This window comes from Cupressus sempervirens, chromosome 6 (genome assembly GCF_028749045.1).
Source record: "Cupressus sempervirens isolate cs-2001-9-10 chromosome 6, ASM2874904v1, whole genome shotgun sequence".
NCBI classification, from domain to species: domain Eukaryota; kingdom Viridiplantae; phylum Streptophyta; class Pinopsida; order Cupressales; family Cupressaceae; genus Cupressus; species Cupressus sempervirens.
Window position 1 is genome coordinate 90,317,501 of NC_143123.1, and position 13,066 is coordinate 90,330,566.

The 13,066-nt window shown below is 41.1% G+C and overlaps 1 protein-coding gene across 1 annotated transcript; it reads left to right on the top strand.

Annotated features, from left to right (window-relative positions):
* The first annotated feature begins 397 nt into the window (after window positions 1-397).
* Window positions 398-1,054, top strand: LOC149551342 (uncharacterized). The gene has a single exon (XM_089790081.1). The coding sequence runs from the start codon at window positions 398-400 to the stop codon at window positions 1,052-1,054; it is 657 nt and encodes a 218-aa protein (XP_089646207.1).
* The last annotated feature ends 12,012 nt before the right edge of the window (window positions 1,055-13,066 follow it).

Sequence of the window (13,066 nt, forward strand, 5' to 3'; positions counted from 1 at the left end):
GGAACGTGAGGGGCTTGAATAGCGGCCCCACACAAAAAGTTGTTCTTGAGTTAGTTAGAAGACAAGGTCCTGATGTTCTATTCCTGCAGGAAACCAAGTTATCTGTGGAGAGTATGCAAGGTCTGAAATCTAGGGTGTGGAGAAGTGGGGAGTGCCAATGCATTGGTACCCATGGTGCTTTTGGATGTTTGGCTTGCTTATGGAATCCTATAGAAAAATCTAGCCCCTTTGGTGGATTTCCTCCAAATCCTCTTTATCCATGGTTGCTACTAGCCTAGAGATAGGTGAGGTCATTTTATTCTCCAATATCTATGCGCCTATCAATATCCAGGGTAAACATGCTTTGTGGTCCCACATCAGGTTGGTTCATAGTATGCTACCCTTTCATCCTTGGATTATGGCTGGAGATTTCAATTCTATCTGTGAGTTGGCTGAGAAGCGGGGTGGTATTGGTAGATCGGAGCCTTCTGCATTGCTGCTTCATGCGAATATCAAGTCCTTGAATCTTGTGGATATTAAACCAAATAATGGATGGTTTACCTGGAACAACCAACAGAGTGGTGAGTTTTGTATTGCAGAAAGGTTAGATCGGTTCTTGGTTTCTTGTTATTGGATTGGTGGGATGTGGTCATCTTTCTCTGAGATTTTGGATTGGAGGGGATCTGACCATTGGCCTATCAAACTTATGTTGGAATTGTCTCAGGTGCTGCGGAAGCCTTCCTTTAGGTTCCAACTTATGTGGCTTCGAGACTCATCTTTGCATGATTTGGTCCCTGATTGGTGGAAGAAAGGTAGACCAACCTACGACACTTCAATGTATATTTTTGCCAAGCTACTTCAGCATGTTAAATTTGAGCTCAAACAATGGAATCGTTTGCACTTTGGGAATTTATTTCATGAAAAGGTAGGAGATCAGGCAGATTTGGATGGTATCACTAGAAGGATAAGAGAGGAAGGGGTAACTGATGTATTGCTTCAGGACGAGGCTCGGGCTATGATATTGCTCGAAGAATGGGAACTGCATGAAGAAATGTACTGGAAGCAGAAAACATGAATTGAGTGGCTCCAGGAAGGGGAAAAAATATAGCTTTTTTCTTCAACTCTGTGAAAGCCAGGAGACATGGTAACTCTATCATGCGATTGGTGAATGATAGGGGAGAGCTCCTTTCTTCCTCTCCTAAAATGTTTGGGGAGACAATCCAATACTTTGAATCCCTCTTTAGAGAGGACTTGCATGGAGGGTCTCTCGAGGAAGCGCAAGTTCTTTCATGCACCCCTGCTCTTGTGACCAAGGATATGAATCAACAGCTCATGAGGGATATCTCGCTTGAGGAGCTTGAAGGGGTTGTTTTTAACATGAAGAGAGGGAAGGCACCTGGTCCAGATGGATTCCCTATAGAGTTTTTCCAAGAGTTCTGGGATATCATCAAATTTGATCTATTGGTTGTGGTTCACGAGCCTCAACATAATAAGCAGATGTTAAAGGCTCTAAATGCTACTTTCCTTGCTCTTATTCCCAAGCAAGAGGGTGCTGATAGGATGAGTCATTTCCGACCCATCTCATTATGCAATGTTATCTACAAAATCATCTCCAAACTTATTGTAGATAGGTTAAAGAAGGGGCTGGCTAATCTAATCTTCGAGGAGCAAAGTGGTTTCGTGGCTGGTAGACAAATTTTGGATGGGATTGTTATTGCATCTAAGGTCATCCATTGTATGGCCAGTTCAAAGGAAAAAGCAATGTTTATCAAATTGGATATGGTGAAGGCATATGACAGAGTAAGGTGGTCCTTCCTGTGGCGGGCTCTTAGTGCTTTTGGCTTTGCGAAAGATTGGATTCAATGGGTTTGGAGTTGTGTTACTTCAGTCTCTTTCTCGGTGCTTATTAATGGGAGCCATTCTGAGCTTTTTGGGGCTTCATGGGGGCTTCATCAGGGAGACTCTCTCTCCCCTTATTTGTTTATTCTTTTGGCAGAGGGCCTAGGGAGATGGATTAAGCAGAATGTGGAGTTTGGTTTCATTCAAGGCTGGAGGTGGGGAGGAGCGTTACCCCCGCAGACTCACTTGCAATTTGTGGATGACACTGCCTTGATGGGGTTGGCTACAATGAGGGAGGCATCTAATCTCCACAGGCTCTTGGATGTGTACTTGGATACTTCAGGTCAGTAGATTAATGAGGGAAAATCTTCCATCTACTTCTTCAATACACCAGGTTCTATTCAACAAAGGATTGCCCACACTTTGAGGTTTCAGATTGGGAATCTTCCTTTGAAGTATCTGGGCATTCCCATCTCTATGAGTACGCTTACCAGGGAGTCTTGGCAGGTTATTTTGGACAAATTTAGGGTGAAAGTTAATCATTGGACCCACCGCTGGTTATCCTTTGCTGGTCGTGTCCATATGATTAAGTCAGTTGTCCATGCTCTGCCCATTAACAGATGCATGCTTCAGGTTGCTCCTAAGAGCTTTCTTAAGGACCTTGATTCTGTGATGTGCCAATTTCTTTGGGCAGGCTACTTGGAGGCCTCCAAATGGAGTTTGGTTAGATGGGAAGTGGTATGCAGCTTGAAACGCTATGGGGGATTAGGTTTGAGGTAGTCAGCTCTGACTGAAGAGGCGTTGGCTGCCAAACTCTACTGGAGGTGGTGCAATGAGCAGGATAAGAGCTGGGCAATGGTTCTTTCTCAGAAGTATCTTCTAGGGATTCCTCATCTTGATATCTCTAGGTACCCACTTGCAAGGAAGGGCTCTGTGATCTAGGATACTCTAAAGAAAGGGGCCAAGCTTATTAAGGATGGATTGTTCTGGATTTGCAACAATGGGGCAGAGGCTCAATTCTGGTCTGACTCTTGGGATGACTATCCCCCAATCATTTCTCAGTTCCCCAACTTAAGGTATCTTTGTCAGCGATTTCAAGATGCTGGGTGGTCTTGCATAAGTGATTTTAAGTCTTTTTTCCCTTATGGGTAGTTGGAAATGGCTAAATGGAAGTCTCCAGATGAATGGCCAGTTGCTGATTTACAAGAGGAATGTGCTATGCTGCAATCTATCCTCTCTAGTAGAAGATGTTGTGCTCTTCAGGAGGTTGATGTTCTTTCCTGGTCTCCCAATTCTAAGGGGATCTATACAGTTGCATCTAGATATAGCAGATTGGTGTCTCATAGGATGGTTCTTCCTGAAGTGTAGTGGTAGAAGAAGGTCTAGAACAAGCTTTCTTGGCCAAAATGCAATTGTTTTATCTGGATGTTGGCCTAGAATAAGTGTTTGACTTGGGATAATATTTAGAAGAGAGGGTTTCATGGCCCTTCTATTTGTGTCATGTGTGGGGCGAATGAGGAGGATTCTTCTCATTTATTTTTTCCTTGCTCCTTTGCTCTGCAAATTTGGCATTTCTAGTGGGAAGTTTGGGTAGTTACGCGTGTCCATGCTTCATCTTTGATTGAGTTTTGGCAAAAGATGGGATGTCCCCCTTCTATGGTGCCTTTTCTACAGGAGGTGTGGTTTGTGGGGCCTATCTTCTTATTTTGGCAGATTTAGCTAGAGCATAATCATAGGATTTTTTGGGGAGAGCAAAGGCTTGTACAACAAATTTGGTAGAGGTTATTAGGCATGATTCAAGAGACAGTGGAGGCTAAGTGCAAAGTGGACTATCCTTTGGAGAAATGAGATACAGAGGTTGTGGAGAGATTGGGAACTTTGGGTTCTTCTTTGTTTTTAACCAAAGCCAAGAGGCAGCATCGTGAGAAGCAAAAAATTGACAGGGTTGGTAGATGGCTGCTGCCCCCCATGGGTATCTTAAAGATCAATACTAATGGTTCTTCAAGGGGTAATCCAAGTCCAACTAGTATTGGTGGGATTGGTAGAGATGCTATGGGTTTAGTGATTTTTATCTTTTCCATCTATGATGGGATTCAGACCATTAACCTAGTGGAGGGTTTGTCTATTCTTGCTGCTCTTGAGAAAGCTTTTGCTTTAGGATAGAGAAAATTAGTTTGCGAGTCTGACTCCCAGGTTTTGATCAACTTGCTTAATGAACAGAGAGTGACTGATGTTAATTGGCAATTGGCTCGGATTGTGCAACAAATTTTGCATATTAGTTCTTTGATGGACATGGTGACTTTTGCACATATTCCAAGGGAGTGGAATAGGGCAGCTAATTGCTTGGCGAAATGGGCTTCCGAGCATGGTGATGGATGGATAATTGAGGGATGGGAGCTAGTTCCTCAAGAGCTATGCCTAGACTTAAGGATCATTCTTGATGAGGATAGGGTGGAGAATGGTGATAGATGATGATTTTGGTTGTCTTACCTTTGTCTGGGTCTATTCTTTTGTTCTCTCTCGGGACCTTTGATCCTTGATTGCTATGTATTAGTGTTTTTTGTGTTTTAATAAAGTTTTTACCCCCTTTATTTCAAAAAAAAAAAAATTTAGTGTTATTAGATTATCATATAGAATATTTCTAGATACAATTTTGGAAAATTATTCATTAGTAAATATAAAATTAAATTTCTAAGAGAAACTAAATATTATCCATTTATTAAATTATTTTATGTGTGTGAAAATTTATATATAAGTATAATCCAAAAATAATGAACAAATCAACCTTAAAACTACTTTCAAACACACATTAATTTATATATGTATATTTTTTATATATAAAAGTAGCCAAAGTGGGGGTTGAACCAAAAAAACAAAAAAAAGGTTGAAGAACAGCTAAAAGTCACTACCAAATGATCAACCAACCCCCTTAATTAATATCAAAAACCCCCAAAATAACATGTTTCTATACTTAAACTTACTACAACTAATCACTATGATATTTTTAGAATTATACATAAAACAATAAACAACTTTGGGCATAAAGATAGTCTAGTAATTAACAACAAAATAGCCCCTCGGGACAAGTAGAAACTAGCAACCATAGAAAAAAAGAAAACAAGAGAGATGGAGCTAACTCTCCTTATTCATGTTCCTTAGTTTCTCTAGCAAAAAACGCATCCAATCATCTTCCAAAAATCCATATAGCAAAAATGTAGTTTCTATGTCTTTGGCATTTGTACTCTCCTCCTTCCCTGTCTATAGGAAGTGAATGGTGGTAGAAATGGAATGCATAAAATGTATAAAAATATTGGAAATCTTGCCAAATTTTTCCTCCTGGTCCTCATTTTTCTCGATTACAATGGTGATGGATTCCTTTAGTTTGGTAAAATCTAGATTACTCAGAGTTTGTTTGATAGTAGCATCCTACCCCATAGTGCTCTCCTCCTTCTAAATGTCTCCTTGCACCATATTCCCTTATTTCTATTTATCACCCCCACAATATCCACCTTTTATTTATGAACATCATTATAATTAAGGATTCCAACATGGAGAGTAATTGTTCCTTGCTCACCATATCACCTTCTTTTCTAGTTTTAAAAGTATCAGAAACATCAGAGGGCATAGGGCTATCCCGATCCCCACCAATGTCTTCATCATTCTTTCCTTCACTACTTATCTCTTCCTTCTTTCACTCACCATAATTTCTCCTAGTGGCTTTCCTTTTAGGTCTAGGGCCACCTATCTTGGTAGAGTTATTAATGGACTAAAAAGTAACATGTTTCTCCTTACTATGGGTGGCCAATAGATTTTTATTTCTCAGTCTCTTGCTTAACCTATTAGAGCCTTTTAAGAAATAGTTCCAATGCTTTCAACATCTAAAACTTCAATTTCTCTATTTTTACCTTTCTAGTAGTGTTAGAGGGCTCCTTATAAACCTGGGTTTTTTTATAAGGGAATGGCATTTGGGCAACCTTAGTAATTTAAATAGGGGAAGGAACTAGGCTAAGAATTTTTGGGCACAGTTGTTAATAGAAGTTAATCATGAGTAACATTAAGGCATGATGACAAATAGTGTAACTTCTACCCTCTTCTATCTTTTTGTGTATATTTCATCCACATAGTCTTCCATAGAATGCTTGATAACAAGTAAGAAAAGGAGATACATTCCCTATTCCTAAAGTGGTTAAGGACGAGGAAATTGTAATAGTAGCACACCTTAACTCTGTCTTCCATGGTAATGTACCTCGTAATGGAATAGCAAATCATATCCTAGGGTTCTAGTAGCTTCTCATGAGAAAAGCCACCACTAAAATGAATAGGAGCCTCATCACATTGAGAAAAATTCCACAAGCTAGTCTCATTTGAAACCCTCAACTTATCTCTCTAGGTTTTACCTTCCACAACTAGAACAATGATGTTAGCAATCAACTCCTCATTAATATCAAATAAGACTCCATTAACCTTCACCCAATGATTCTTCCAAGAATCAAAAAATTGGCAGGAAACCTTCTTGTCATGCCCTTCAATGCTCTCCATGAATAGGATTAACCCACATTCCTTCAAATAAGTTAATGTAGCCTTGTCCTTCCTGATAGCCTCATCAATTCTAGGTGACTCAATCTAAGTATTGACACTCTCCATTGTTTCTTCTTGCCTAAGCTCAACAACCAAATTATTCACAACTTTATTCATCTTCACAACCATACTAGTTGAAAACACCTACAAAATTCATAGAGAATTTACAGAAAAACCTTTTCTTGCTTGACAACACAACTTGTAAGTAAAAAGACATATGGTGTTTTGATTACACTTGGTTTTACCATGTATTAAAATAGAATAATTTAGAGTCTCGTCATGCCAACTCATCACCCCTTCACAACCTTTCCATAAAAGCAACCATCAAGGATTGGAAAGTCTTTCCCTTTGAGATTGCAAAAATTTGTTCCAATTCTTGTATTGGGTTACAGACTTGTGCTTAGCACATAAACTCATAATTAAGGTATTTAATAAAAATGTAAGCCATTTTGAACTTCTGATCACCAAAACCCCCACCAAGTACAACATAATTATGATGATGACAACCATTAACCACATATTTGAAATGTTCATCATGAAATTAAAAGCCGATCTTTTTTATTTTTCCCAAATTTGGTGATTGATGGCTCTGTATTTGAACCCTGCAAGACTATCTGCCACTTTATTCCCTTCATGATATACATGCTGAATTTTAAATTCCACTATCTTGCATAATATCATTTGTGCATCCCTTATAATTGACACAGCATGCCAACTTATCTTACTAACCCCTTTAATGGCTTTGATAATAAGTAAGGGGTCACACTACACAACCATATTTTGAATTCCCAAATTAGATGCAATCTCCAACCCCTAGAAAAGACCCAATGTTTTGGCCTCATTACGAGAAAATTTCCCACAACTGCTTGCATATCCTTTGATGCAAATTATTCATTGTTCATCTCAAATAACCCCTCATGAAGTCTCCCCAACATTCCTCCCTGATCCATCAAAAATGAGTTTTCACCAATTTGGAGGGAGGGGGGGTGACTTCCATCTAGTACCCTTCCTTTCTTAGGCCTTCATATTATCTAAGTTTTCAACTAAATGAGATATTTCCTAGACTTCTTCCCAACACTTTTTTAGTTGTGTAGGGGTGGGTGGGGGGTTCCATTTCCTAATCAGAGTATATTTTTTTAATTAGAGCCATAATTATTCAAAAGACCACCTCCAGTGGGGCAAATTTTTTCCTTCATATACAATTGTTTTGATCTTTTCATATGTTCCAAAAAACATATGGGAGAATGGCTTTCCATACCATTTAATGAGGGGATTGTTGGAGGGGTGTCTCTAGCCAAGGATGAATTGTTGAGCGTCACTATTCAAGACCCTAGAAATCCCCATTTGACTAAATAACTTCTGCCAAAGCTTAATAGAGTAGCAAAAATGGATAAGGAGGTGGGAGATAGTTTCTTCCTCACAACTACACAATACACATCGATTGACCATTTGAAAGCCACACCTTTTAAAGTTATCAATTCGAGTATACTATTGTGCATAACAGACCACCATAAATCATCTTTATTTTATATCAAATTTTATTAAAATATATAAATCTTTATTTTGTATTGAAGTTTGTCTAAATAGATAAATAAATTATTCATATAAAATTTACCAAAAAAATATTTTTGATAAATAGTTATAAAATGATATATCTTGTTAAAATATACATTAAATTTTCAAGACATCTTTATAAATCCCTAACAAGCCACCATTCAAAATTTTTAACTTCACCCAATCACTCGCATAATTTGTTTGTAAATGTTGGTTATTCACCCTTCAATGAAAAACACAATCATTCTTATATTTTTTCTTAAAGAAAAATTGTTTTATAGTGAGGGGAAACTCAATTCTTTACAAACTAGTAGAAATTCAGTAATAAAATAGTCAAATGTTCAAAGTTCTATTTTTATTGTAAGAGAAAAAACATGTTAAAATGAAGTAATGATATATAAATTTTAACATCATTTCATAATGTAACTTCATACAATTATACTTTTATGAATAAATAATATAATTTTGATATTGTAAAAAAAGTCACATTCGCTATGTTACTAGAATTAATTCATGTTCATGAAAATACTATTGTAGAAATTTCAAGGATTGAGTAGTTTAATATTTGAAAGTATAAAGATATGATAGAAGAGTATATAGAGAATAATATTTACCAAAGAGGAGAGAAATCTAATATTGCTATAACTTTTAGAAAATAATTTAAAGATAAAAGAGGTAAAGTCTTTAATTAGAGATTTGAACTTTATATCAGGTAAGTGCACCAAGTTGTGGTGCCAAAAGGGCAATATAAGTGGACACTTCTTTTTCTGAAGTCAACAATTTATGAACTTCAACAAGAATTTGAAGATAGTTATGCTCAAAATTTTAAGATATGACAAAAAAAAAGGCGTAGTCCTTTGAATCTAGTTTCTAAACTACTAATTTTTTTTCAAAATTGTTTATTGTTAGGTCCTCAAAAAAGGAGGCCATAGAAAGTGGTACTATTTATTCCAAAAATATATAATACAGTACAAAGTGTGCCCCCCTTAAAATTTTAACCTTGTTTTAAAAAAATTCTTTAATCACTCTGGTGAAAAGTTACTTAACACTATGTAGTTTATCCCAGACTTTTTGAGTAATTTTATAATGTGTATTTTTTTTAATGAATTTTTTAACTAGACACATCCCAAAAATATGAAATATTTGTATGCTCCCTCTAGAAATGATTGAAAACTAATCTAAAATCAAAACTTTTTTTCGAAGTGTGTACAATGGAGTCTAGTCTATAAAAAACTAAGTTGTTGCAAAATTCAATGAACGAGCTAAACTCTACATCCCAATTAGTACATGGTGGTTTTTGACAAAAAATGGGCATAGATTCAAAAGAAATTATAGATGAAAGGCTTGAAATAATTCAAATTAAAAATAAATTATATGGTTCTATAGCTAACATAGAGACCTCTAATGTTATGAAACCTAATCTTATCGATGCCCAACCACAAGGAATCTTGAAGGAGAGCACACAAGAAAAATCAATCATTTTTTGAATATTTGCAGAAAAACATGTCTTAGACCTATTTGTAAACTCCAAACCTTTGGGTTGGATCTCCAAGGCAAAACCAAGCCTTAGGCTTGGTTTAATGCAAAGCTTTGAATAGCAAGTGTACATTATAGTGCACATGCGCTATTTAAAGCTTTTGAATTCGGGTCTCAATAAAGCGTGTGTGCTATAGTGTGCACGCACTATTGAGACCTAAATAGTGAATAGAGAAGGAAGAAGAGACACACAAAAAGAAAAAGAGAGAAGGGGGGATGGCTGTGTGTGTGTGTGTGTGTGTGTGTGTGTGTAAGAGAGAGAGAGATAGAGAGAAAGTAGGGGATGAGAGAGGGGAGAGAGAGAGAGAGTAGGGGATGGGAGAGAGAGGAAGTGTGAGAGAGAGTAGGGGTGGAAAAGAGAGAGTACGGGATGGGGGAGAGATATTTAGAGTAGGGGATGGGAGAGAGAGGAAGTGTGAGAGAGTGAGTAGGGGTGGCAGAGAGAGTACAAGATGACATAGAGAGATTGAAAGTAGGGGATGGAAGAGAGAGATTAGGTAGTGGGAGAGGGAGCAAGAGAGGGAGAGAGAGGAGGATGGGAGTGTGAGAGAGAGAGTAGGGCATGGGAGAGAGTGTGAGAGTGTGAGAGAGAGTAGGGGTGGTAGAGAGAGAAAGTAGGGGATGGGAAAGGGGAAAGAGAGAGAAGGGATCAGGGAGAGAGTAGAGAGGGAGAGAGTGAGAGAGAGAGAGACAATAGGCGGTGGAAGAGGGAGTGGGAGAGGGAGATAGAGGGGGGACAGGAGTGTGTGTGAGAGATCTAGAGAGTAGGGGATGAGAGAGGAGAGAGAGGGGGATGGGAGTGTGTGGTGTGTGTGAAAGAGAGAGAGTAGGGGATGAGAGAGAGAGAGTAGGTGGTGGGAGAGGGAGTGGGAGAGGGAGAGAGAGGGGGAATGGGAATGTGTGTAAGAAAGAGAGTAGGGGATGGGAGAGAGAGGAAGTGTGAGAGAGAGTAGGGGTGGTAGAGAAAGAGTACAAGATGGGAGAGAGAGATAGAGAGTAGGGGATGGGGAGAAAGAGGAGAGAGATTAAGAGTAGGGGATGGGGGGAGAGAGAGTAGGCAATGGGAGATGGAGTGGGAGAGGGAGAGAGAGAGGGAGGAGGATGAGAGTGCATATGTGTGAAAGAGAGAGAGTATGGAAGGGGAGAGTGGGGAGAGAGAGAGAGTAGTTCAAGAGAGAATAGGGGATGTGAGAGAGAGAGTAGGTAGTGGGAAAGAGAGGGGGGATGGAAATGTGTGTAAGAGAGAGAGAGAGAGAGAGAGAGAGAGAGAGAGAGAGAGAGAGAGAGAGTAGGGGATGGGAGAGAGTGTGAAAATGTGAGAGGGAGTAGAGAGGGAGAGAGTGAGAGAGAGAGAGAGAGAGAGAGAGAGAGAGAGAGAGAGAGAGAGTGAGAGTGAGAGAGAGAGAGAGAGAGAGTAGGAAGTGGGAGAGGGAGAGTGAGTGAGAGACAAAGTAGGGGATGGGAGAGGAGAGAGAGAGGGGGGATGGGTGTGTGTGTGAAAGAGAGAGAGTAGGGAATTGGATAGGGGAGAGAGAGATAGAGAGAGAGAGAGTAGGGGATGGGAGAGAAAGAGAGTAGGTAGTGGGAGAGGGAGTGGGAGAGGGAGAGAGAGGGGGGATGGGAGTGTGTGTAAGAGAGAGAGTAGGGGATGGGAGAGAGTGTGAGAGTGTGAGAAAGTAGGGGTGGAAGAGAGAGAGTGAGAGAGAGAGAGATAGTAGGCAGTGGGAGAGGAAGTCGGAGGGAGAGAGAGGGGGAATGGGAGAGAGTAGGTGGTGGGAGAGGGAGTGGGAGAGAGAGAGGGGGGGTGGATCGAAATGTTTGTAAGAGAGATAGAGTAGGGGATGGGAGAGAGTGTGAGAGTGTGAGAGAGAGTAGGGGGGTGGTAGAGAGAGCTTATACAAGATGGGAGAGAGAGAGAGAGAGAGAGTGAGAGTAGGGGAAAGGAGAGAGAAAGTAGAGAGGGGGAGAGAGTACTTGAGAGAGAGATAGTAGGTCATGTGAGAAGGAGTGGGAGAGGGAGAGAGAGAGGAGGGATGACCCGAGTGTGTGAGACATATCTAGAGAGTAGGGTATGGGAGAGGAGAGAGAGAGGGGGGATGGGAGTGTGTGTGTTTATGAAAGAGAGAGAGTAGGGGATGGGGAAAAGAGAGTAGGCAGTGCAAGAGGGAGAGAGAGAGAGCGGGGGATGGGAATGTGTGTAAGAGAGAGAGAGAGTACGAGATGGGAGAGAGTGTGAGAGTGTGAGACAGAGTAGGCGGTCATAGAGAGAGCTTGTGTGGGATGGGAGAGAGAGAGTGAGAGTAGGGGATAGGAGAGAGTGAGAGAGAGAGAGTAGGGGATGGGAGTGAGAGAGAGAGTAAGGGATGGGAGAGAGAGAGAGTAGAGAGGGAGAGAGAACTTGAGAGAGAGAGATAGTAGGTGGTGGGAGAGGGAGTGGGAGAGGGAGAGAGATAGGGGGATGGGAGTGTGTGTGATAGATCTAGAGAGTAGGATATGGGAGAGAAGAGAGAGGGGGGGATAAGAGTGTGTGTATCTGTGAAAGAGAGAGTAGGGGATGGGGGATAGAGAGTAGGTGGTAGGAGAGGGAGAGGGTGAGAGTAAAGGATGGGAGAGAGTGTGAGAGAGAGTAGGGAGAGGGGGAGAGAGAGGGGGATGGGAGTGTGTGTGAAATATCTAGAGAGTAGGGGATGGGAGAGAAGAGAGAGAGGGGGGATGGGAGTGTGTGTGTGAAAGAGAGAGAGTAGGAGATGGGAGAGAGTGTGAGAGAGAGTAGGAGATTGGAGAGAGTGAGAGAGATTTGGGGATGGGAAAGAGATTGAGAGTAGGGGATGAGAGAGAGAGAGAGAGTAGGTAGTGGGAGAGGGGGAGAGAGATTGGGGATGAGAGTGTGTGTGAGAGCTCTAGAGAGTAGGGGATGGTCGAGGAGAGAGAGAGGGGGGGATGGGAGTGTGTATCTATAAAAGAGAGAGTAGCCCAAGTGAGAGAGAGAGAGAGAGAGAGAGAGAGAGAGAGAGAGAGAGAGAGACTAGGTGGTGGGAGAGGGAGTAGGAGAGGGAGAGAGAGGGTGATGGGAGTGTGTGTAAGAGAGAGAGTAGGGGATGGGAGAGAGTGTGAGAGAGAGTAGGGGGATGGGAGAGAGAGAGAGATAATAGGCAGTGAGAGATGGAGTGGGAGAGGGAGAGAGAGGGGGGATGAGAGTGTGTGTGAGAGATCTAGAGAGTAGGGGATGGGAGAGGAGAGAGGGTGAGAGAGTAGGTGGTGGGAGAGGGATAGAGAGAGTAGGTAGTGGGAGAGAGAGAGAGGGAGAGAGAGAGAGTAGGGGATGGGAGAGAGGAGAGAGAGAGTAGGGGATGGGAGAGGGGAGAGAGAGAGTAGGGAGAGAGAGAGAGAGAGAAGAGTAGGGGATGGGAGAGAGAGAGTAGCCTAAGAGAGAGAGAGGGGGGATGGAAGTGTGTGAAAAAGAGAGAGTAGGGGATGGGAGAGGAGAAAGAGTAGGGGATGGGAGAGGATAGAAAGTGAGAGAGCAGGGGATGGGATAGAGAGAGTGAGAGAGAGTAGGAAATGGGAGAGGGAGTAGGAG